Below are 23,150 nucleotides of genomic sequence, written 5' to 3'. Positions count from 1 at the left end.
CCAAAATAAAATTACTTTGCTTTTGTACATTTGATGCTGCCTTGCTCTATTGGGATTTGAGATGATGGATTAGCTGCGATGCCACATTTAAAATCACATTTGATAGGTCACTTCAGCTTAAAAAGTTACTTGATTTGGTTACATCAGTCTGATACTGTGCATGATTAGAGCGTGTTTCTATATTTTTAGATCGAAACTTTGTATATTTAGGTCATCCCTTGAGAAAAAAGTGCTTTTGTTTCTCTTTTTTCTTCATTTTTCATCTATTTTCACTTTAATTCTATCAGCATAAGAGACATGTGCTCTGTAGCAGCAAGAAGAAGAGGCAGCATTTACCGTCCATGGCTTTAAAGGTGGAGGCTAGGTTTCAATGCCATTGAAGAAGGAATACCATTTCAAATGTGCGCCGTGGGAAGCTTCATATCCCTGCCATAGTATCCAGGATGGAATCTTCATTTACATCCTTTCGAAACAACAAATTTATGGTATGTCCAATGCTTCTTGCCATATAAAAGCTAACAAATATCTTGTAGAAATGTAAAGGCGACTTTGCCAGGTCAATTTCGATGTCGCAAGTATGCCATTTGGTTAACCGTTTCCCTCCATCCTGCTGGTTCCATTTATCTGCTTTCTTGCTATCACTGTTCAAGTAGTAAGTCATCTTTTGCTGCATCATCAGGAAAAATCAGTCGTTACTCACCTGATAAGTTAACTAGTGCCAGCGTCGAGTGGGTCTGGCGGGTTTGGCTTGATAACTGAGCACATCTCTTGCATACTTTATGGATCCCCTTTTGCATCCAGTGAACAATGGCAGATGCTTCATAGTTGAATGATGCGGTCTATACATCTGATTCTTCTGACGGCATAAGACGCATTAACATTCGTTCGATGTTTTCTTTTCAAGAATGTCTGCTCCCAATGAGTCGCTGCCTGGTGGTGTGCTGTACTTTCTATCTGTCTTGTGAAAGAGGTATTGTAGTCATTACGCCTTTGCTGGAACGCTTTACTAACTTGATTCAGTTCACATCTTTGCTGATAGGTACATGCACATCTTTGATATTATGCTGGCTTTTGTACAATTCGTTGCTCTACATGGAACACTGTTGATGGCTTCAACCTTTTCATTCTATGCTCTCTCTGGATCTCGCCTGGAAACATCACTTTTATATTGCCCTAAAAACTGATAATATTGGGAAACACGAAACAGTTCATACTGATCCAGGCTATTATTCTCAATTATCTTTGACTCTACTATAGCCTACAGCATGACCATTACCACTACAAGGCTTTACTATTGCACGTTTTTGGCACGTAGCCTTCGTTTACCCATTAAAATTAACCAATAATAAATGTATAAATATTTAAACCACAATTTCTGAGCCAATGAAAGCTGCCAATATTTAAACCACGAATTATGGGCCAATAAAAGCTACAAATATTTAAGCTGATTCAGACCTTCAATGATCCCATTTCAGCTCATCGATAGGTTCATGCGCGATCATGAATGTTCTCATTTGAGAACATGGATTTGCTCATTTAAGAACATCGATATTTTGATTTGAGAACATCGATGCGCTCATAAACAGCTACATTTGCTCTTATTTAAGAACATGGATGTGCTCATATGGGAACATCTCGGATGTTCTTATGAGAACATCGGCCGACTTATAATAGATCTTTAGGAACGCCGATGTTCCCATATGAGAGCATTTTCCACTTTTTGGGAACATCGATGCTCTCGAATGAGAACATAAAATAGATTCTTATATGAGCACCTCGATGTTCTCATGAGAACATCAGTTGGGCCGTAGTGTGTCGTCCTGATACCACAAGGCCTGATCCCATCCTCTATCTGCCTCTTGGTCGTATTGCCCGTAGTCGTTTGGTCCGTTGGCGCCTTGGTCGCTTCACAAACATGCGTGAGGAGTGCCCATGTATGTCACCTGCAGGTGTTCACATCTCTCGTGATCACTTTTTGTACTGCCGTGCTCTTGATCCTGACTTAATCGATGCCTTGCCGCCTGCTCCTCCTGGTGTGCACCGTATTGATCATGCTCTTAATTGCCTGCCAACCACTGCCTCTGCTGGTCCTCCTGCTTACTGGTCTGCTCTACTGAACCTACTGTATGCTATCGATTGCCTTGTGCATCCTCTGGCTGTCATTGCTCCGGATCCAGATCCAGCGTCTCTTTGGTACTCTCGTACTGGTTGATCTGACAGGGATGAACATGTTCCATTGTTGTTTTCTACGTGCGGCTCCTCGGTGGTAAGTCATTATCAAAGTTCCCATCCGTTGGTTGTCCCTCGAGATCCTCAATGTGAGCACCACTAGTCTCCATGTCCTGCACTCTTGTCACTGCATTTTTTGTCCTTTTGAAAGTGCTCTGGAGGATTTTTTTAGTTACTTGTTATATATTTGTTCTTGAAATTAGGCTATGCTCCCATCGAGTGCCCACTAAATTTCATATAAATAAAAACCAATCTTAAACTGAGCTATACCCGCATCTCTTTCCGTTTTTCAACACTTTTTGCCACCGTTTTCGGAAAAAAGTTGTTCCAGACAAGAAAAAACGTATTTCCTCGATAACTACCAACTCCAACAACTCGAAATTACACAACTTTGCTTGCCTTTGGTAACAGTTTATTGTGTTATAGTTTCAAATTTGTCGAACACCTCCTTGATATTTTTTTAAAAATTTTCAAATTTATAAAAAAATATTCTCCGTCATGGCTACCAATCTACAGGGTATGGATATGAATCAGCTTCAAATGATTCTTAATCAGCTCCAAGAACAACTTACCTCGGTTACTGCTCGCGTCAACGAACATGATGGTCTTCTTGCTCGTTTAGATACTCTGGAAAAAGAGAATTCAGAGTTGAAAAAACTTTTACAGGACAAGGACCTTGCAATTCAAAAATTGCAGGGTGCAGTCTCCGGTCACGTGGTCCCCTCTGGTTCGAGTCGGCCCACGGCGGTAGAGGGGTCAACCCTCAAAACTACTACTGGCTCTATGAATACTAAGGCTACTAAATCACCTAGCTATGCAAATGTCGCAAAGGCTGCTGCTACTCTTCCTGATCCTGCTACTGAAGCTAAGCAAGCTAAGAAGCGTCTTGCTATTGGTCGCGCCTTTACAACTGCTGCTCGTAAAGGTCCTCAAGGTTACCAATATGTTTATATTGGTAGATCTAAGAAGATTGCACGCTCTGAAGTTCGCTCTCTCTTGCGCAAAGCCGGCGTTGATTTGGGTCGTGTGCTTGACATCTGTTTCCCAGCATCCGATGTTATTGGCATCCTGGTGCATGTGCAATATGTTCAGGATTTTACTGCACTTTTGGAGGCTTGTGAGGCTGAATTCTTCTTCGACTTTGACCCTTTGGACCCTGCTAACATAGCTGATCCTAAGTATGACTCTTTGACTCTGGATCAACGTACTGCTTTGATCATGGAATTTACTGCTGCTCGGTGTCTGCAAACCTTAGCTTTCCTACGTCCTCTGAATGTCAGTGGTGTTGGTAAGTACTTTGTTGAGCAAGGCTGGATTTGTGACGAAGACCTTTCTGTTTCTGTTGGTGATGCCATTCAACGCTTTGCAAAGAAGGAACCCAAGAGGGCTAACTTCTTGTTCCGTCGCAAGATTAATGCTGACTCTGCCAATGAAGATTCTGCTATGGAACAATAATGTGTTCCACCACTGAGTCCTTGATACTGTATACCCAAAATGATAACCCTGTCCACTCCTTATTTGTCTCTCTCTCTCTTTGGAATGCCAATGGTCTTCGTCAATCAGTGATTCACGATGTTCTCTCTCATGTCCTGGATACTCATGTCTTGCTGGTTACTGAAACCTGGCTAACTTCTGGCTCTTTTCCTACAGATTGGTCCCAATACCATCTTTACGGTTCGAAAGTACCTGGTGCCTTCAACCGTGGTTCTGGTGGTATTACTGCTTTTGTCTCTCCTTCCTGTCCTTACTCTGTCTATCAACTCCCATCCTATAATCCGCATACTTTGTCCCTTAAGGTTGGCTCCCTTACGGTCCATTGTGTATACTTACCTCCACCCTTATCATCTGATAAGGTGCTCTCGGCCCTTAGTTCATTACCTATGACTAGGGATACTATTCTATGTGGCGATTTCAATGCTCGGTTGGGTTCTCTCACTGGTGATGCTATCTCTAATGCTCGTGGTAATGCTCTCAAACCTTGGTTTGATGAACACTGCTTGTCTGTACTCAATGCGTCTTTGGCTTTTGGTGTTACGACGTACTCTTCTTTTCGGCAGCAACAAGAATTGAGTAGTATCATTGATTTGTTTTTGACAAATATTGGTGATGTTGCTTTGGTGAATCCTCAACTGGTGGTTGAGTCTGATCTGTCTCTTGGTTCTGACCATCGATTGATGTCACTTACTTTCGGGTATGTGCCACCTCTCGATGACACTGTGGCTCCTGGTGATTCTGTTCTGGCTCCTCGGCGTCAATGGAAGCTCTCGAAATTGACGAAAGAGAAGCCTTTGGGCTTACTCCGTGAATCCTTTCGATCTTCTGTTGCTCCTCTGGTTGGTACTCTTTCTGGTTTGGTGTCTGCTCCTCCTGGTGTTCGTCCAGATATTGATGCACTCAACGATTCTTTGAATCAATGTTTGTATGAATCTCTGGATAGTTCTATTGGTGTGAAATCTGGTCGTCCTGGCCATTGGAAGAAGTACTGGACGCAAGAAATTCAGGATGCTGCTACTGTACGTGATCACTCTTATAGTCAATGGAGGCATGCCTTTGGTATTGTCAAAGTTGAAAAATGGTCCTTATACAAAATTGCGCATCGCAAGTTTCGCTCCCTGGTGCAAGCTGCAAAGCGAAGGTCCTGGAAACAGTTCTGTGGTATTCTAGAAAAGGATTTCTCAAAAGCTACTGCTGCTATCAAGCGCATCAAGCGTAACAAAGAGTCTTCTGCTACCTACAGTCATCCCGACGGTCCTGCTGCTTCTGTCACTGCTATGGGTTCTCATCTCGCTTCGGTGTATGATGGCTCTCTGCTTGCCACTGCTACTCGTCCTGCTGCTCCCCCCACTTTTGACTCTGTTCTGCCTTTTTGTGTGCCTGTGGATTTGTCACTGTTCGATGTTGATACTCTTGTATCTCACATTCAGCGGCTCCCAACACATAAAGCTCCTGGTCCAGATCATATTAAAGCTGAGATGCTCAAGTCCTTGGTCTCTGAGATTGCTCCGGTGTTGTCTCTGTTGTTCACTCTGTGTTACCAATGGTCGTATACTCCTGCTCTCTGGCGTCATGCCCAAGTCTTCCCCATCTTCAAGAAAGGTGATGCTTCTGATCCCGCCAACTATAGGCCTATTTCTCTGACTTCTGTTGTGCGCAAACTGTTTGAGTTCTCTCTCATGCCTGAGCTGGATGCCCATTCTCCTGCCCTTGACATTGCCCAAGGTGGTTTCCGCCCTCAACGTAGTCCTCTGGATCAAGCCCTCTGCTTGCATGACTTGATGCATGATTACTTTGTTGCGCACCGTCGTCGTCCTGTTGTCGCTTTCTTGGATATCAAGTCAGCATATGACACAGTCGATCGTCGTGTTATCTGGTCTGCTTTGGCTGGTTCTAGTCTTCCTCGTGCTGTTCTGGGTCTGTTGATCAACATGTTTGATGATGTGTCTGTCTCTGTCTTGATTGCTAATCACAACTCGACTGCCTTCTCTCCTGTCACTGGTGTTCTGCAAGGCTCAGTGCTCAGTCCTCACTTGTACTCGTTGTATATCAACTCTTTACCAAGTCTTTTGCGTTCTGGTGCTACTGGTGCTACTATGCTGCCTGTGCCTGGTGCTGATGCTCCTATTGCTATCAATAGTCTCCTGTTCGCTGATGATGTGGCTGTCTTTGGTTCAAAGTCTGAGGTTCAGCGTATGTTGGATCTTGCTGCTGGTCATTCTGTCTCTCTTGGATATAGGTGGAAGCCTTCCAAATGCGCTGTGCTTGGTACTGCTGCTGCTCTTGCTGGTTCTCCTCTTGTACTATACAATGAAGCCCTGCCTGTCGTTGACGAATTTACATACCTTGGTATGCCATTCCGATACAAAGGCCTGCATGCTCCTGGTATTCTGTCTCTGCGTTCTGCTGGTGCTGTCAAGACCATGGCTCTGTTAAACTCTGTTGGTGTCAACCGCAATGGTTTCTCTTTGCTGCTCTCCTCTCGCTTGTACAGGACATTTATTCGTCCTAAGCTTGAATACGGTCTGGCCATCTCGCATCTCTCTGCTCGTGATTTTACTGCTCTGGATACTCTGCAAAACCGACTTGTTGGCATGTTTGTGGGTAGTACTTGGGTCAATGTCGCCAAGCACATTACCTGTCTTCCCAGTATCAAACATCGCTACAATGTCCTGGCTACCCGTTTTGCTCTGCGTGCTGATACTCTGCCTGACGATTGTCTGCTGGTTCTGCTTCGTGCCCATTTGCACTATACAAGGTTGGATCGTTTTATATGTGAAAACCCTCTGTATCAGTCGCTGCCTGACCCTGTTCCTTCTTCTGCTGGCTTGCGTACTACCTTTGCTGCTTATTGGCAAGATCAGGTTGATCTCCAACTCTCTGCTGCTACTGTCACTGGTCGTCATACTTTGCTTCGTGCTTGTCGTCCTGATACCACAAGGCCTGATCCCATACTCTATCTGCCTCTTGGTCGTATTGCCCGTAGTCGTTTGGTCCGCTGGCGTCTTGGCCGCTTTACTAACATGCGTGAGGAGTGTCCCTGTATGTCACCTGCAGGTGTCTACATCTCTCGTGATCACTTTATGTACTGTCGTGCTCTTGATCCTGCCTTGATCGATGCCTTGCCGCCTGCTCCACCTGGTGTGCACCGTATTGACCATGCTCTTAATTGCTTGCCCACTAATGCCTCTGCCGGTCCTCCTGATTTCTGGCCTGCTCTACTGAACCTCCTGTATGCTATCGATTGCCTTGTGCATCCTCTGGCTGTCATTGCTCCGGATCCAGATCCAGCGTCTCTTTGGTACTCCAGTACTGGTTGATCTGACAGGGATGAACATGTTCCATTGTTGTTTTCTACGTGCGGCTCCTCGGTGGTAAGTCATTATCAAAGTTCCCATCCGTTGGTTGTCCCTCGAGATCCTCAATGTGAGCACCACTAGTCTCCATGTCCTGTACTCTTGTCACTGCATTTTTTTCTCCTTTGAAAGTGCTCTGGAGGGGTTTTTTTAGTTACTTGCTCTATATTTGTTCTTGAAGTTAGGCTATGCTCACATCGAGTGCCCATTAAATTTCTTATAAATAAAAACAATCTTTAAACTGAGCTATACCCGCTTCGTGGGTGGTTCCTGGTTCAACGTTGCTAAGCACATTACCTGTCTCCCTTCAATGAAACATCGGTATAATGTCTTGGCAACTAGGTATGCTCTTCGTTCTGCTACTCTACCTGAGGATAGTCTTGTGGTGGTTCTTCGTGATGCTCTGTCGTACACTCGACTGGATCGGTACATCTGTGAAAACAGTTTGTATAGATCTCTGCCTGACCCTGTCCCTTCATTTGCTGGTCTCAAGGCTCACTTTTCTGACTTCTGGCAGGATCAGGTGGATCAACAACTAGCTGCAGCTACTACTACTGGTAAACATGTTCTGCTTCGTGCGTGCCGTCCTTCTGTCTCTCGCCCTGATCCCATACTGTACTTACCTATTGGTCGATCTGCTCGTAGTCGTTTGGTTCGTTGGCGTCTTGGTCGTTTTGCAAACATGCGTGAGGAATGTCCCTGCATGGATGGATCTTTCATCTCTCGAAATCACTTCCCTCAAAGTCGTGCTTTGGATCGTGATCTGTGGGATGCTCTGCCTGCTGCTCCTCCTGGTGTACATGTCATTGACAATGCCCTGAACATGCTGCCTATAAGTGGTTCTGCTGGTCCTCCAGTATACTGGTCTGCGTTACTATCTTTGCTTCATGCAATCGACTGTCTGGTCTACCCTTTGGCTACTATCGCTCCTGATCCTGATCCCGGATCATTGTGGTTCTATCCTCCCTCTCATGGCTAACTGAGATGAACGTTTGGCCGATTGTTTTCTTTGTGCGGTGCCTCGGTGGTAAGTCAAATCAAAGTTCCCATCCGTTGGTTCATCCCTCAAGATCAATCGTGCCACTACAAGTAGTCTTCTGCTCTTTTACTGCCATCTCAAACTTTTTTCCTCATCTTTTCCGTTGTCTCTGTTGAGGTTTTCTTTCTTTAGTCTATATAGTTACTAGTTTTATGGCATATGCTCATACCGAGTGCCCAATTATAAAACATTGTATATAAATAAAAACAATCTTAAACTGAGCTATACCCGCGCGATCTCTTTCCGTTTTTCATCACTTTTTGCCACCCTCTCCGTAAAAAGTCTCCTTAGAATCACGAAAAACGCTATTTTCCCAACAATCAGCAACTCAATCAACTCCAAAACTATACCAGTATACTTGCCTTTAGTCTCTGTCTATTGTGTTATAGTTTCAAGTTTATTGAACATCTCCTTCATATTTTTTTGGATCTTCAACAATTTCTAAAAAAATAATCAGCAACATGCCCGAGTTTCAGCACCCAACTGATATGAATCAGGTTACTGTTATCATGCAACAGTTACAACAACAACTTGCCTCTCTCTCTGAACGTGTTAATCAACATGATGGTATTTTGGCTCGTCTCGATGCTTTGGAAAAGGAAAACCAAGCCTTGAAAAAAATTTTACACGACAAGGATCTGGTCATTGAAAAATTGCAAGCCACGTCACAGGATTCTGTTACAAGCACCCCCATCAAAGGGGCATCTGGATCCACCACCTCTGCTACTGCCACCACTGATTCTGGTACTATTAGCTATTCTGCTATAGCTAAGAAGGCTGCACATCGCCCTGATCCAACTAAAGCTGCTAAGAGAAAGTTGGCTGCTGGTCGTCTCTTCAAAACGTCTGCTGCTAAGGGTCCCCAAGGATATCAATATGTATATATTGGTAGATCTGGTAAGATCTTACGCTCTGAAATTCGACGCACTCTCAAGGCCATTGGGGTGGATACGTCTCGTATCCTCGACATCAACTTCCCTGCCTCTGAAGCTATTGGTATTCTCTTGCATACCCAATATGTTGCTGAATTCTTGGCTCTGCTCCGTGCAAGTGAATCGGAAATATTGGAGGATTTTGACCCGTTGAATCCTGCTAATATTGCCGACCCAAAGTACGATGCCTACTCTGAACACGATCGAATGGATCTTATTGCTGAGATGGTCAATGCTCGCAGTGTAGATGCTCTGTCCCATATCCGCCCACTTAATGTGAGTAGTGTTGGCCGTTGGTTCCTGGATCTTGGATGGATAGGTCAAGCCGAACTGGACGAGGCTGTTGCTGGTGCTATGGACCGACTAAAGGAAAAAGACCCTAAAAAGGCTGCTTTCTTGTTCAAGCGTCGCCGTGATACTTCTACTGATTCTGAAATGGAGATCTAATGTCTCTTAACAATGAATCATGGTCTGGTAATTTGAATAATGTGTCTGTCCCCTCGGTTTTTGTCTCTCTCTCTCTTTGGAATGCGAATGGTCTTCGTCAAACAACAGTTCATGATGTTATTTCTCATATTGTTGATACTCATGTTCTGTTTGTCACTGAAACTTGGCTCACTTCTGGTTCCTATCCGATTGACTGGTCTCAATACCACTTGTATGGTTCAAAAGTACCTGGTGCTTTCAACCGTGGTTCTGGTGGTATCACTGCTTTTGTCTCTCCTTCTTGCCCCTTTACGGTCTTCCAACTCCCTTCATACAATCCGCACACTCTGTCTCTCAAGGTTGGCACCCTAACGGTTCATTGTGTTTACTTTCCTCCACCCTTATCCTCTGATAAGGTGCTCTCGGCCCTCAGCTCATTACCTATGACTAGGGATACTATTCTCTGCGGTGATTTCAATGCTCGGTTGGGTCCTCTGACTGGTGATGTTAGCTCCAATGCTCGTGGTAATGCTCTCAAACCTTGGTTTGACGAACATTGCTTATCTGTGCTTAATGCGTCTTTGGCTTTTGGTGTTAAGACTTACTCTTCTTTTCGGCAGCAGCAAGAATTGAGTAGTATTATCGATCTGTTTCTGACAAATATTGGTGATGTTGCTTTGGTGAACCCTCAACTGGTGGTTGAGTCTGATCTGTCTCTTGGTTCTGACCATCGATTGATGTCACTTACTTTCGAGTATGTGCCACCTCTTGATGACACTGTGGCTCCTGGTGATTCTGTTCTGGCTCCTAGGCGGCAATGGAAGCTCTCGAAATTGACGAAAGAGAGGCCTTTGGGCCTACTCCGTGAATCCTTTCGATCTTCTGTTGCTCCTCTGGTTGTTACTCTCTCTGGTTTGGTGTCTGCTCCTCCTGGTACTCGTCCCGACATTGATGCACTCAACGGTTCTTTGAACCAATGTTTGTATGAATGTTTGGATAGCTCAATAGGTGTGAAGTCTGGCCGTCCTGGCCATTGGAAGAAATACTGGACGCAAGAAATCCAAGACGCGGCTACTGAACGGGATCGTCTCTACAGTCGATGGCGGTATGCCCTTGGGTATACTAAGATTGATTGTTGGGTCTTATACAAGCAAGCTCATCGCCGTTTTCGCTCTTTGGTACAGTCTGCTAAGCGCAAGTCCTGGCATAAGTTCTGTGGTGCTCTGGAAAGAGACTTCTCAAAAGCTACTGCTGCTATAAAACGCATCAAGCGCAATAAAGAGTCTTCACCTACGTACAGTCACCCAGATGGTCCTGCTGCTTCTGTTGCTACTATGGGCTCTCATTTGGCTACGGTCTACGAAGGTGCTCTGTTAAATACTGCTTCTCGTCCTGCTCCTGTCACTCCTATGGTTTCTGACTTGCCTTTCTGTCTCCCTGCGGACATGTCTTTGTTTGATACTGATACCTTGGTACTGTGTATTAAACGTCTGCCGACTCACAAAGCTCCTGGTCCTGACCATATCAAGGCTGAGATGTTAAAAGCTCTGACCTCAGAAATTGCCCCAGTGCTCTCTCTGCTGTTTCACCTCTGCTATCAATGGTCTTATACTCCTGGTTTATGGCGCCAAGCTCAGGTGTTTCCGATTTTCAAGAAGGGTGATGCTTCCGATCCTGGTAATTATCGACCAATTTCGCTCACTTCGGTGGTGCGTAAGTTGTTTGAGTTCTGTCTCATGCCGGCTCTGGATGAACACTCCCCTGCTCTGGATATTGCTCAAGGTGGCTTCCGTCCTCAACGTAGTCCTCTGGATCAAGCCCTCTGCTTGCATGACTTGATGCATGATTACTTTCTGACTCACCGTCGCTATCCTGTGGTGGCTTTCTTGGATATCAAGTCAGCTTATGATACTGTCGATCGTAGGGTTATATGGCAAGCCCTGGCTGGTTCTACACTTCCTCGTCCTGTTCTGGGTCTTTTGATGAACATGTTTGACGATGTCTCAGTCTCAGTCTTGATTGCTAATCATACCTCTGCTGCTTTCTCTCCTGTTACTGGTGTACTTCAAGGCTCAGTACTCAGTCCTCATTTGTATTCGTTGTATATCAACTCCTTACCGAATCTTTTGCGTTCTGTTGATACTGGTGCTACGATGGTCAGTCCTCCTGGTGCTAGTCGTCCTATTGCCATCAATAGCTTGCTCTTTGCCGATGATGTTGCTATCTTTGGGTCTTTGTCTGGTGTCCAGTCTATGTTGGATCTTGCTGCTGAACACTCTGTCTGTCTTGGTTATAGGTGGAAGCCATCTAAATGTGCTGTGCTCGGTTCTCCTACTGCCCTCTCTGATGCTCGTCTTACTCTCTACAATGAGCCGCTGCCGGTGGTAGATGAGTTTGTGTACCTTGGTATGCCATTTCGATATAAAGGGCTACATGCTCCTAGTATCTTGTCTCTGCGGTCCGCTGGTGCTGTCAAGGTTATGGCTTTGCTGAACTCTGTTGGTGTCAACCGTAATGGTTTCTCTCTGCTGCTCTGTTCTCGTCTGTACAAGGCTTTCGTTAGACCCAAGATTGAGTATGGCCTCGCTATATCTCATCTTGACTATCATACCTTTGAGGCTCTTGACAAGCTCCAAAACCGGCTGGTTGGTATGTTCGTGGGTGGTTCCTGGTTCAACGTTGCTAAGCACATTACCTGTCTCCCTTCAATGAAACATCGGTATAATGTCTTGGCAACTAGGTATGCTCTTCGTTCTGCTACTCTACCTGAGGATAGTCTTGTGGTGGTTCTGCGTGATGCTCTGTCGTACACTCGACTGGATCGGTACATCTGTGAAAACAGTTTGTATAGATCTCTGCCTGACCCTGTCCCTTCATTTGCTGGTCTCAAGGCTCACTTCTCTGACTTCTGGCAAGATCAGGTTGACCAACAACTGGCTGCTGCTACTACTACTGGTAAACATGTTCTGCTTCGTGCGTGCCGTCCTTCTGTCTCTCGCCCTGATCCCATACTGTACTTACCTATTGGTCGATCTGCTCGTAGTCGTTTGGTTCGTTGGCGTCTTGGTCGTTTTGCAAACATGCGTGAGGAATGTCCCTGCATGGATGGATCTTTCATCTCTCGAAATCACTTCCCTCAATGTCGTGCTTTGGATCGTGATCTGTGGGATGCTCTGCCTGCTGCTCCTCCTGGTGTACATGTCATTGACAATGCCCTGAACATGCTGCCTATAAGTGGTTCTGCTGGTCCTCCAGTATACTGGTCTGCGTTACTATCTTTGCTTCATGCAATCGACTGTCTGGTCCACCCTTTGGCTACTATCGCTCCTGATCCTGATCCCGGATCATTGTGGTTCTATCCTCCCTCTCATGGCTAACTGAGATGAACGTTTGGCCGATTGTTTTCTTTGTGCGGTGCCTCGGTGGTAAGTCAAATCAAAGTTCCCATCCGTTGGTTCATCCCTCAAGATCAATCGTGCCACTACAAGTAGTCTTCTGCTCTTTTACTGCCATCTCAAACTTTTTTCCTCATCTTTTCCGTTGTCTCTGTTGAGGTTTTCTTTCTTTAGTCTATATAGTTACTAGTTTTATGGCATATGCTCATACCGAGTGCCCAATTATAAAACATTGTATATAAATAAAAACAATCTTAAACTGAGCTATACCCGCGCGATCTCTTTCCGTTTTTCATCACTTTTTGCCACCCTCTCCGTAAAAAGTCTCCTTAGAATCACGAAAAACGCTATTTTCCCAACAATCAGCAACTCAATCAACTCCAAAACTATACCAGTATACTTGCCTTTAGTCTCTGTCTATTGTGTTATAGTTTCAAGTTTATTGAACATCTCCTTCATATTTTTTTGGATCTTCAACAATTTCTAAAAAAATAATCAGCAACATGCCCGAGTTTCAGCACCCAACTGATATGAATCAGGTTACTGTTATCATGCAACAGTTACAACAACAACTTGCCTCTCTCTCTGAACGTGTTAATCAACATGATGGTATTTTGGCTCGTCTCGATGCTTTGGAAAAGGAAAACCAAGCCTTGAAAAAAATTTTACACGACAAGGATCTGGTCATTGAAAAATTGCAAGCCACGTCACAGGATTCTGTTACAAGCACCCCCATCAAAGGGGCATCTGGATCCACCACCTCTGCTACTGCCACCACTGATTCTGGTACTATTAGCTATTCTGCTATAGCTAAGAAGGCTGCACATCGCCCTGATCCAACTAAAGCTGCTAAGAGAAAGTTGGCTGCTGGTCGTCTCTTCAAAACGTCTGCTGCTAAGGGTCCCCAAGGATATCAATATGTATATATTGGTAGATCTGGTAAGATCTTACGCTCTGAAATTCGACGCACTCTCAAGGCCATTGGGGTGGATACGTCTCGTATCCTCGACATCAACTTCCCTGCCTCTGAAGCTATTGGTATTCTCTTGCATACCCAATATGTTGCTGAATTCTTGGCTCTGCTCCGTGCAAGTGAATCGGAAATATTGGAGGATTTTGACCCGTTGAATCCTGCTAATATTGCCGACCCAAAGTACGATGCCTACTCTGAACACGATCGAATGGATCTTATTGCTGAGATGGTCAATGCTCGCAGTGTAGATGCTCTGTCCCATATCCGCCCACTTAATGTGAGTAGTGTTGGCCGTTGGTTCCTGGATCTTGGATGGATAGGTCAAGCCGAACTGGACGAGGCTGTTGCTGGTGCTATGGACCGACTAAAGGAAAAAGACCCTAAAAAGGCTGCTTTCTTGTTCAAGCGTCGCCGTGATACTTCTACTGATTCTGAAATGGAGATCTAATGTCTCTTAACAATGAATCATGGTCTGGTAATTTGAATAATGTGTCTGTCCCCTCGGTTTTTGTCTCTCTCTCTCTTTGGAATGCGAATGGTCTTCGTCAAACAACAGTTCATGATGTTATTTCTCATATTGTTGATACTCATGTTCTGTTTGTCACTGAAACTTGGCTCACTTCTGGTTCCTATCCGATTGACTGGTCTCAATACCACTTGTATGGTTCAAAAGTACCTGGTGCTTTCAACCGTGGTTCTGGTGGTATCACTGCTTTTGTCTCTCCTTCTTGCCCCTTTACGGTCTTCCAACTCCCTTCATACAATCCGCACACTCTGTCTCTCAAGGTTGGCACCCTAACGGTTCATTGTGTTTACTTTCCTCCACCCTTATCCTCTGATAAGGTGCTCTCGGCCCTCAGCTCATTACCTATGACTAGGGATACTATTCTCTGCGGTGATTTCAATGCTCGGTTGGGTCCTCTGACTGGTGATGTTATCTCCAATGCTCGTGGTAATGCTCTCAAACCTTGGTTTGACGAACATTGCTTATCTGTGCTTAATGCGTCTTTGGCTTTTGGTGTTAAGACTTACTCTTCTTTTCGGCAGCAGCAAGAATTGAGTAGTATTATCGATCTGTTTCTGACAAATATTGGTGATGTTGCTTTGGTGAACCCTCAAACTGGTGGTTGAGTCTGATCTGTCTCTTGGTTCTGACCATCGATTGATGTCACTTACTTTCGAGTATGTGCCACCTCTTGATGACACTGTGGCTCCTGGTGATTCTGTTCTGGCTCCTAGGCGGCAATGGAAGCTCTCGAAATTGACGAAAGAGAGGCCTTTGGCCTACTCCGTGAATCCTTTCGATTTCTGTTGCTCCTCTGGTTGTTACTCTCTCTGGTTTGGTGTCTGCTTCCTCCTGGTACTCGTCCCGACATTGATGCACTCAACGGTTCTTTGAACCAATGTTGTATGAATGTTTGGATAGCTTCAATAGGTGTGAAGTCTGGCCGTCCTGGCCATTGGAAGAAATACTGGACGCAAGAAATCCAAGACGCGGCTACTGAACGGGATCGTCTCTACAGTCGATGGCGGTATGCCCTTGGGTATACTAAAGATTGATTGTTGGGTCTTATACAAGCAAGCTCATCGCCGTTTTCGCTCTTTGGTACAGTCTGCTAAGCGCAAGTCCTGGCATAAGTTCTGTGGTGCTCTGGAAAGAGACTTCTCAAAAGCTACTGCTGCTATAAAACGCATCAAGCGCAATAAAGAGTCTTCACCTACGTACAGTCACCCAGATGGTCCTGCTGCTTCTGTTGCTACTATGGGCTCTCATTTGGCTACGGTCTACGAAGGTGCTCTGTTAAATACTGCTTCTCGTCCTGCTCCTGTCACTCCTATGGTTTCTGACTTGCCTTTCTGTCTCCCTGCGGACATGTCTTTGTTTGATACTGATACCTTGGTACTGTGTATTAAACGTCTGCCGACTCACAAAGCTCCTGGTCCTGACCATATCAAGGCTGAGATGTTAAAAGCTCTGACCTCAGAAATTGCCCCAGTGCTCTCTCTGCTGTTTCACCTCTGCTATCAATGGTCTTATACTCCTGGTTTATGGCGCCAAGCTCAGGTGTTTCCGATTTTCAAGAAGGGTGATGCTTCCGATCCTGGTAATTATCGACCAATTTCGCTCACTTCGGTGGTGCGTAAGTTGTTTGAGTTCTGTCTCATGCCGGCTCTGGATGAACACTCCCCTGCTCTGGATATTGCTCAAGGTGGCTTCCGTCCTCAACGTAGTCCTCTGGATCAAGCCCTCTGCTTGCATGACTTGATGCATGATTACTTTCTGACTCACCGTCGCTATCCTGTGGTGGCTTTCTTGGATATCAAGTCAGCTTATGATACTGTCGATCGTAGGGTTATATGGCAAGCCCTGGCTGGTTCTACACTTCCTCGTCCTGTTCTGGGTCTTTTGATGAACATGTTTGACGATGTCTCAGTCTCAGTCTTGATTGCTAATCATACCTCTGCTGCTTTCTCTCCTGTTACTGGTGTACTTCAAGGCTCAGTACTCAGTCCTCATTTGTATTCGTTGTATATCAACTCCTTACCGAATCTTTTGCGTTCTGTTGATACTGGTGCTACGATGGCCAGTCCTCCTGGTGCTAGTCGTCCTATTGCCATCAATAGCTTGCTCTTTGCCGATGATGTTGCTATCTTTGGGTCTTTGTCTGGTGTCCAGTCTATGTTGGATCTTGCTGCTGAACACTCTGTCTGTCTTGGTTATAGGTGGAAGCCATCTAAATGTGCTGTGCTCGGTTCTCCTACTGCCCTCTCTGATGCTCGTCTTACTCTCTACAATGAGCCGCTGCCGGTGGTAGATGAGTTTGTGTACCTTGGTATGCCATTTCGATATAAAGGGCTACATGCTCCTAGTATCTTGTCTCTGCGGTCCGCTGGTGCTGTCAAGGTTATGGCTTTGCTGAACTCTGTTGGTGTCAACCGTAATGGTTTCTCTCTGCTGCTCTGTTCTCGTCTGTACAAGGCTTTCGTTAGACCCAAGATTGAGTATGGCCTCGCTATATCTCATCTTGACTATCATACCTTTGAGGCTCTTGACAAGCTCCAAAACCGGCTGGTTGGTATGTTCGTGGGTGGTTCCTGGTTCAACGTTGCTAAGCACATTACCTGTCTCCCTTCAATGAAACATCGGTATAATGTCTTGGCAACTAGGTATGCTCTTCGTTCTGCTACTCTACCTGAGGATAGTCTTGTGGTGGTTCTGCGTGATGCTCTGTCGTACACTCGACTGGATCGGTACATCTGTGAAAACAGTTTGTATAGATCTCTGCCTGACCCTGTCCCTTCATTTGCTGGTCTCAAGGCTCACTTCTCTGACTTCTGGCAAGATCAGGTTGACCAACAACTGGCTGCTGCTACTACTACTGGTAAACATGTTCTGCTTCGTGCGTGCCGTCCTTCTGTCTCTCGCCCTGATCCCATACTGTACTTACCTATTGGTCGATCTGCTCGTAGTCGTTTGGTTCGTTGGCGTCTTGGTCGTTTTGCAAACATGCGTGAGGAATGTCCCTGCATGGATGGATCTTTCATCTCTCGAAATCACTTCCCTCAATGTCGTGCTTTGGATCGTGATCTGTGGGATGCTCTGCCTGCTGCTCCTCCTGGTGTACATGTCATTGACAATGCCCTGAACATGCTGCCTATAAGTGGTTCTGCTGGTCCTCCAGTATACTGGTCTGCGTTACTATCTTTGCTTCATGCAATCGACTGTCTGGTCCACCCTTTGGCTACTATCGCTCCTGATCCTGATCCCGGATCATTGTGGTTCTATCCTCCCTCTCATGGCTAACTGAGATGAACGTTTGGCCGATTGTTTTCTTTGTGCGGTGCCTCGGTGGTAAGTCAAATCAAAGTTCCCATCCGTTGGTTCATCCCTCAAGATCAATCGTGCCACTACAAGTAGTCTTCTGCTCTTTTACTGCCATCTCAAACTTTTTTCCTCATCTTTTCCGTTGTCTCTGTTGAGGTTTTCTTTCTTTAGTCTATATAGTTACTAGTTTTATGGCATATGCTCATACCGAGTGCCCAATTATAAAATTGTATATAAATAAAAACAATCTTTAAACTGAGCTATACCTGCCACCTTCGCATCCATATTTTCCGCCTTTCTAACCTGGCATGTTACTCGGTATTTGTGCTTGCACGTTTAGGTGTGCTGCGGTGCGTCTGGCCGGTTTCTACCTTGAGTCCTGTTCGTCTCCCCCGTCTTGCGGCGCGGCCATTGCTATTTCCTCCTGTTTCTCCTCTTCTCTGGTGGGTTTTGATGCCGTTTTCATTACTGGTCCCTCCCTTTTAGCAGCTCCCCTCAACCTTTAATTTAAAACATGCTTGCAGTGAAATCAGGTTTAGATAGATTTCACAAAAAAAATAAAGCAAAGGTAAAATACAATAGAAATCAACTGTATTTTATTTTGTGTATCAAATGAACTGAAGATCCTGGAATTGAGTAAAAAAAAGAAGAGTATTTATACATTTGCATCTGGCTTGTAGGATTAGTGATGATAGAGAGCAATAGGTGCTGCTATTGCGATATCTGGCAAATGTTGTTGATGTTTGATTTAAAGTGGTAATCAATGCAGGAGCACTGGCCATAAGGGTCGATTTGAGTAACCTTGATGGGCTTGGATGAGCTATCGGCATAGCATGATTTAATGTAACCTTGATGGTTTAAAGTGTGATGTTTGTTATTGAAGCATGGAATCCTTTATCTGGGATATTGTGCAACTATGGCAGCAGGGCATAGTTGTCATATTTGAATATGCTTGTTATTGATTTAATTCTATTTGGATAAAGATACCATCACCTATTACGACCATCATGGGTGTGATTGAATACACTGTGATCAGGAGTGATTCATTCACACGATGTGCGATATAAGCGTGTATCTTTACTTTAGTATTTTTAAATGGGTTTTTGATGTACATTTGAGCGCTTTCATTAATAGATCCAAATAGCATGAATTTGAATGAGTGCTATTTGATGAACTTTGGTTTTCAATTAAGTTGCGTTTGGGTGGCTATTTCATTACAATGCTTTTTCCCGCCGAATCACTGTTAGTCTTGCAACTTAATGATCATACCGATTCCGCAGTTGACTACATTTGTAAATAAATAAAAACCAATATTAAACTGAGCTATACCCGCATGGATGCTTGAATGGCTCACTTGGTTAGAGCTTCATGCGGAAGCAGTGAGTATGCCGAGAGGTCGTGGGTTCGAATCCCACCTTCGCATCCATATTTTCCGCCTTTCTAACCTGGCATGTTACTCGGTATTTGTGCTTGCACGTTTAGGTGTGCTGCGGTGTGTCTGGCCGGTTTCTACCTTGAGTCCTGTTCGTCTCCGCCGTCTTGCGGCGCGGCCATTGCTATTCCTCCCTTTGTTTCTCCTCCTCTCTGGTGGATTTTGATGCCGTTTACTTTATTGGTCCCCTCCCTTTTAGCAGCTCCCTAACCTTTAATTTAAACATGCTTTTCCCGCCGAATCACTGTTAGTCTTGCAATATATGATCATACCGATTCTGCAGTTGACTACATTTGTAAATAAATAAAAAACATATTAAACTGAGCTATACCGCATCTCTTTCCGTTTTTCATCACTTTTTGCCACCCTCTCCGTAAAAAGTCTCCTAAGAATCACGAAAAACGCTATTTTCCAAACAATCAGCAACTCAATCAACTCCAAAACTATACCAGTATACTTGCCTTTAGTCTCTGTCTATTGTGTTATAGTTTCAAGTTTATTGAACATCTCCATATTTTTTTGGATCTTCAACAATTTCTAAAAAAAATAATCAGCAATATGCCCGAGTTTCAGCACCCAACTGATATGAATCAGGTTACTGTTATCATGCAACAGTTACAACAACAACTTGCCTCTCTCTCTGAACGTGTTAATCAACATGATGGTATTTTGGCTCGTCTCGATGCTTTGGAAAAGGAAAACCAAGCCTTGAAAAAAATTTTACACGACAAGGATCTGGTCATTGAAAAATTGCAAGCCACGTCACAGGATTCTGTTACAAGCACCCCCATCAAGGGGCATCTGGATCCACCACCTCTGCTACTGCCACCACTGATTCTGGTACTATTAGCTATTCTGCTATAGCTAAGAAGGCTGCACATCGCCCTGATCCAAATAAAGCTACTAAGAGAAAGTTGGCTGCTGGTCGTCTCTTCAAAACGTCTGCTGCTAAGGGTCCCCAAGGATATCAATATGTATATATTGGTAGATCTGTTAAGATCTTACGCTCTGAAATTCGACGCACTCTCAAGGCCATTGGGGTGGATACGTCTCGTATCCTCGACATCAACTTCCCTGCCTCCGAAGCTATTGGTATTCTCCTGCATACCCAATATGTTGCTGAATTCTTGGCTCTGCTCCGTGCAAGTGAATCGGAACTATTGGAGGATTTTGACCCGTTGAATCCTGCTAATATTGCCGACCCAAAGTACGATGCCTACTCTGAACACGATCGAATGGATCTTATTGCTGAGATGGTCAATGCTCGCAGCGTAGATGCTCTGTCCCATATCCGCCACTTAATGTGAGTAGTGTTGGCCGTTGGTTCCTGGATCTTGGATGGATAGGTCAAGCCGAACTGGACGAGGCTGTTGCTGGTGCTATGGACCGACTAAAGGAAAAAGACCCTAAAAAGGCTGCTTTCTTGTTCAAGCGTCGCCGTGATACTTCTACTGATTCTGAAATGGAGATCTAATGTCTCTTAACAATGAATCATGGTCTGGTAATTTGAATAATGTGTCTGTCCCCCCGGTTTTTGTCTCTCTCTCTCTCTTTGGAATGCGAATGGTCTTCGTCAAACAACAGTCCATGATGTTATTTCTCATATTGTTGATACTCATGTCCTGTTTGTAACTGAAACTTGGCTCACTTTTGGTTCCTATCCGATTGACTGGTCTCAATATCACCTGTATGGCTCGAAAGTACCTGGTGCTTTTAAACGTGGCTCTGGTGATATCACTGCTTCTGTCTCTTCCTCCTATCCTTTTACCGTCTCCCAGCTACCGTCCTATAATTCGCACACTCTGTCCCTAAAGGTTGGCACCTTAACGGTTCATTGTGTTTACTTTCCTCCACCCTTATCTTCTGATAAGGTGCTCTCGGCCCTCAGTTCATTACCTACGACTAGGGATACTATTCTCTGTGATGACTTCAATGCTCGGTTGGGTCCTCTGACTGGTGATGCTATCTCCGATGCTGATGGTAATAATGCTCTGAAACCTTGATGATATCGGTTTATATTTGATCTGATCTCTTGTCATATCTGTGTTGCTGTGGTTGTAAATGCGATAATGATGATTGTAGAGAGAACTAAAAGGATAACATCTATTAACGTGGCTTTAATTTAGTTCATGTTATATATAATACCCCTATCCAATCTTATCCCAGAAGAAAATCCCATTTTAATCTAACCGATCAAACAATTGTGTTGTGCCAGAAGGGCTACAGCTGTCTATAAAGATTAAGGTATTCTTGATGGTAGATATGTCTGTGTTGTGCAACAACATGGACAAGCTATGATAAGTGAAGTGCATCTCAGCTATCTAAATACTGAGGTTCACCAGATGTGATAAGCGTTGTACAAGATAAATTGCTACTTTGGCATTCAGAACTTAGTATAAATAGAACAACTCTTGTCTTCATCAATAAATCTTTAGTTTTTGTGTCTGATCTTATTCAAGTAAGTCTTGTTTTTATAATATCAAACATTTTATATACATTTATTATATGCGCAAAAAATAATTACCTTACATTGAATATAACGCATTATATATATTTGAAAACTTGAAGAAAAAACTGAACGCAATATTCAATGCCGTTTCTTGCAAATAGAAGCAGTCGTAAACATCATGATTTGGAAGCACTTATTCAACTATAAAGAATTTTTTATAGTAGATTTTATTCCCTATTTTCAACGAAATATGTATGATTTTGCTAGTCTTTTGTGGTGAACTAAAAGAATATTTTATTCATGACTGTGAAGTAAAAATTTCTCATTATTTAAAAAAAAAAACGCAAATGTTCTAATGGATAATATGTGCTAAAAATGTGTACTCAGCTATATACATTTAGATGTGTGCTATTGACATACCGTACCTAGTGTTAGGGTGTTGTGAGCAAGATGCCTTTCGGATGGACAAAGGTTTTGCACAGACGCATAGATGCCACCTAGATCTTGTGAGTTGTTTGAATATAGCTGGAACTAATCAATAATGAATGATATTAAGATGCTGTAGGATGATTTTTGGTATACGGGAGATGGCCACTTGACTTCAATTTAAACGTTTTGTAGGCATGGGTTTTTTATATGGTTGTAAAAAAAATCCAGAAAAGCCTTTGCGTTTGTTTCTTAGTTGATGCACAAGGAACAGATTTGCGAACAACATGAGAGTTTCCCGGCTATCATTAGTAACCCAATTTTTTGAGGATAACAGTGCCAGTATGATAAACAGTAAAGAGTACTGGCTGATTTATCAAGAGAAAATGTAAATTAAATCAGCATAAAAGATGCCGTTTTATTATGACGGATATAATGTGGACATATGTAATCACAATTTCCGGGTAATAGAAACTAATGGGTACGGGCCATTGGATGTGGCAGTATTTTATATGATATGTTTTACTGATGACATTGCCATATGGCATGTTTCGTTGTTGTGATCTTACATATTTAAGGTACGATAGTTTGTCGGCTATATCCAATTGCGGATATTGTATATCTTGATAGGCCACATTTGGTACACAGCGTTTTGAAGAGAAGGAGGACAGCTTATAATCGAGTAGTATGAGACGAGTATAGCGTATGTTGAAAAATACCTGTAATGCCGCACCTAAATCAGCATTTCTTTATAAACAATATATTGTTATTGTCATCAAATACTTCAGAGGAAAAAATGGTGTCATCTACGGTAGATCAAGATAAGCTGTTTAAGATGAAATCATTTGCGTTTTCTTCTCATTTTTACCTTTATTCAGTTTTGAAATTACAAACGTATGCATATTCTAAAAAACATTACTGGAAAATAATTATGACGATTTCTATTATATTACGCACGCGCGACGGTCAGAAGACTGTGCGGAGCCATAAATATTGTCCACTTTGCACAAAACATTGCTTGAAGGGTCGACGACAAACGCAACAAGACATCGTTTTTTCCGACAATATGTCCGTATCCACCAAAGAATAGCCAGATTTAAGAACGTCAGACAATTTGAACAATGCTTGAAAAAAATGAGAAACAATTAGGAAAAGCAAAAAAAGAGGAACGGA

The 23,150-nt window shown here is 43.8% G+C and overlaps 11 protein-coding genes across 11 annotated transcripts; all 11 read left to right on the top strand.

Moving 5' to 3' along the window:
• Positions 1-443: 443 nt before the first annotated feature.
• On the top strand, positions 444-759 carry TIM44 (protein translocase subunit; the record flags this gene model as incomplete). The annotated part of the gene is made up of 3 exons (XM_064826608.1): positions 444-485; positions 534-652; positions 717-759. The coding sequence occupies 3 exons, from the start codon at positions 444-446 to the stop codon at positions 757-759; spliced, it is 204 nt and encodes a 67-aa protein (XP_064675665.1).
• A 1,156-nt stretch (positions 760-1,915) lies between these two features.
• STP22 (Suppressor protein stp22 of temperature-sensitive alpha-factor receptor and arginine permease) lies at positions 1,916-2,212 on the top strand (the record flags this gene model as incomplete). The annotated part of the gene is made up of 1 exon (XM_064826607.1): positions 1,916-2,212. The coding sequence occupies one exon, from the start codon at positions 1,916-1,918 to the stop codon at positions 2,210-2,212; it is 297 nt and encodes a 98-aa protein (XP_064675664.1).
• Positions 2,213-2,727: 515 nt separating this feature from the next.
• On the top strand, positions 2,728-3,684 carry NTE1_1 (phosphatidylcholine and lysophosphatidylcholine phospholipase; the record flags this gene model as incomplete). Its single annotated transcript, XM_064826606.1, has 1 exon — positions 2,728-3,684. The coding sequence occupies one exon, from the start codon at positions 2,728-2,730 to the stop codon at positions 3,682-3,684; it is 957 nt and encodes a 318-aa protein (XP_064675663.1).
• Positions 3,685-4,109: 425 nt separating this feature from the next.
• On the top strand, positions 4,110-7,043 carry ATC70_007344 (uncharacterized protein; the record flags this gene model as incomplete). Its single annotated transcript, XM_064826605.1, has 1 exon — positions 4,110-7,043. The coding sequence occupies one exon, from the start codon at positions 4,110-4,112 to the stop codon at positions 7,041-7,043; it is 2,934 nt and encodes a 977-aa protein (XP_064675662.1).
• A 346-nt stretch (positions 7,044-7,389) lies between these two features.
• Positions 7,390-8,058, top strand: ATC70_007343 (uncharacterized protein; the record flags this gene model as incomplete). The annotated part of the gene is made up of 1 exon (XM_064826604.1): positions 7,390-8,058. One exon carries the CDS (start codon positions 7,390-7,392, stop codon positions 8,056-8,058), a length of 669 nt encoding a protein of 222 aa, XP_064675661.1.
• Positions 8,059-8,579: 521 nt separating this feature from the next.
• On the top strand, positions 8,580-9,497 carry CAF16 (CCR4-NOT regulatory complex component; the record flags this gene model as incomplete). The annotated part of the gene is made up of 1 exon (XM_064826603.1): positions 8,580-9,497. One exon carries the CDS (start codon positions 8,580-8,582, stop codon positions 9,495-9,497), a length of 918 nt encoding a protein of 305 aa, XP_064675660.1.
• A 422-nt stretch (positions 9,498-9,919) lies between these two features.
• MRPS5 (28S ribosomal protein S5, mitochondrial) lies at positions 9,920-12,853 on the top strand (the record flags this gene model as incomplete). The annotated part of the gene is made up of 1 exon (XM_064826602.1): positions 9,920-12,853. One exon carries the CDS (start codon positions 9,920-9,922, stop codon positions 12,851-12,853), a length of 2,934 nt encoding a protein of 977 aa, XP_064675659.1.
• A 521-nt stretch (positions 12,854-13,374) lies between these two features.
• On the top strand, positions 13,375-14,292 carry NdufS8 (ndufs8, ubiquinone oxidoreductase 23 kd subunit; the record flags this gene model as incomplete). Its single annotated transcript, XM_064826601.1, has 1 exon — positions 13,375-14,292. One exon carries the CDS (start codon positions 13,375-13,377, stop codon positions 14,290-14,292), a length of 918 nt encoding a protein of 305 aa, XP_064675658.1.
• A 39-nt stretch (positions 14,293-14,331) lies between these two features.
• On the top strand, positions 14,332-14,975 carry ATC70_007339 (uncharacterized protein; the record flags this gene model as incomplete). Its single annotated transcript, XM_064826600.1, has 2 exons — positions 14,332-14,335; positions 14,401-14,975. The coding sequence occupies 2 exons, from the start codon at positions 14,332-14,334 to the stop codon at positions 14,973-14,975; spliced, it is 579 nt and encodes a 192-aa protein (XP_064675657.1).
• A 114-nt stretch (positions 14,976-15,089) lies between these two features.
• Positions 15,090-17,649, top strand: ssr2_2 (SWI/SNF and RSC complex subunit Ssr2; the record flags this gene model as incomplete). The annotated part of the gene is made up of 2 exons (XM_064826599.1): positions 15,090-15,252; positions 15,368-17,649. The coding sequence occupies 2 exons, from the start codon at positions 15,090-15,092 to the stop codon at positions 17,647-17,649; spliced, it is 2,445 nt and encodes an 814-aa protein (XP_064675656.1).
• Positions 17,650-19,660: 2,011 nt separating this feature from the next.
• TRM7 (tRNA (uridine-2'-O-)-methyltransferase trm7) lies at positions 19,661-20,576 on the top strand (the record flags this gene model as incomplete). Its single annotated transcript, XM_064826598.1, has 3 exons — positions 19,661-19,840; positions 19,885-20,309; positions 20,378-20,576. 3 exons carry the CDS (start codon positions 19,661-19,663, stop codon positions 20,574-20,576), a joined length of 804 nt encoding a protein of 267 aa, XP_064675655.1.
• Positions 20,577-23,150: the final 2,574 nt, after the last annotated feature.

Source organism: Mucor velutinosus (genome assembly GCF_035048745.1).
Source record: "Mucor velutinosus strain NIH1002 chromosome Unknown tig00001553, whole genome shotgun sequence".
NCBI lineage: Eukaryota > Fungi > Mucoromycota > Mucoromycetes > Mucorales > Mucoraceae > Mucor > Mucor velutinosus.
Note: the sequence above shows the minus strand (reverse complement) of the source record. Positions and strands in the feature narration are given on the sequence as shown.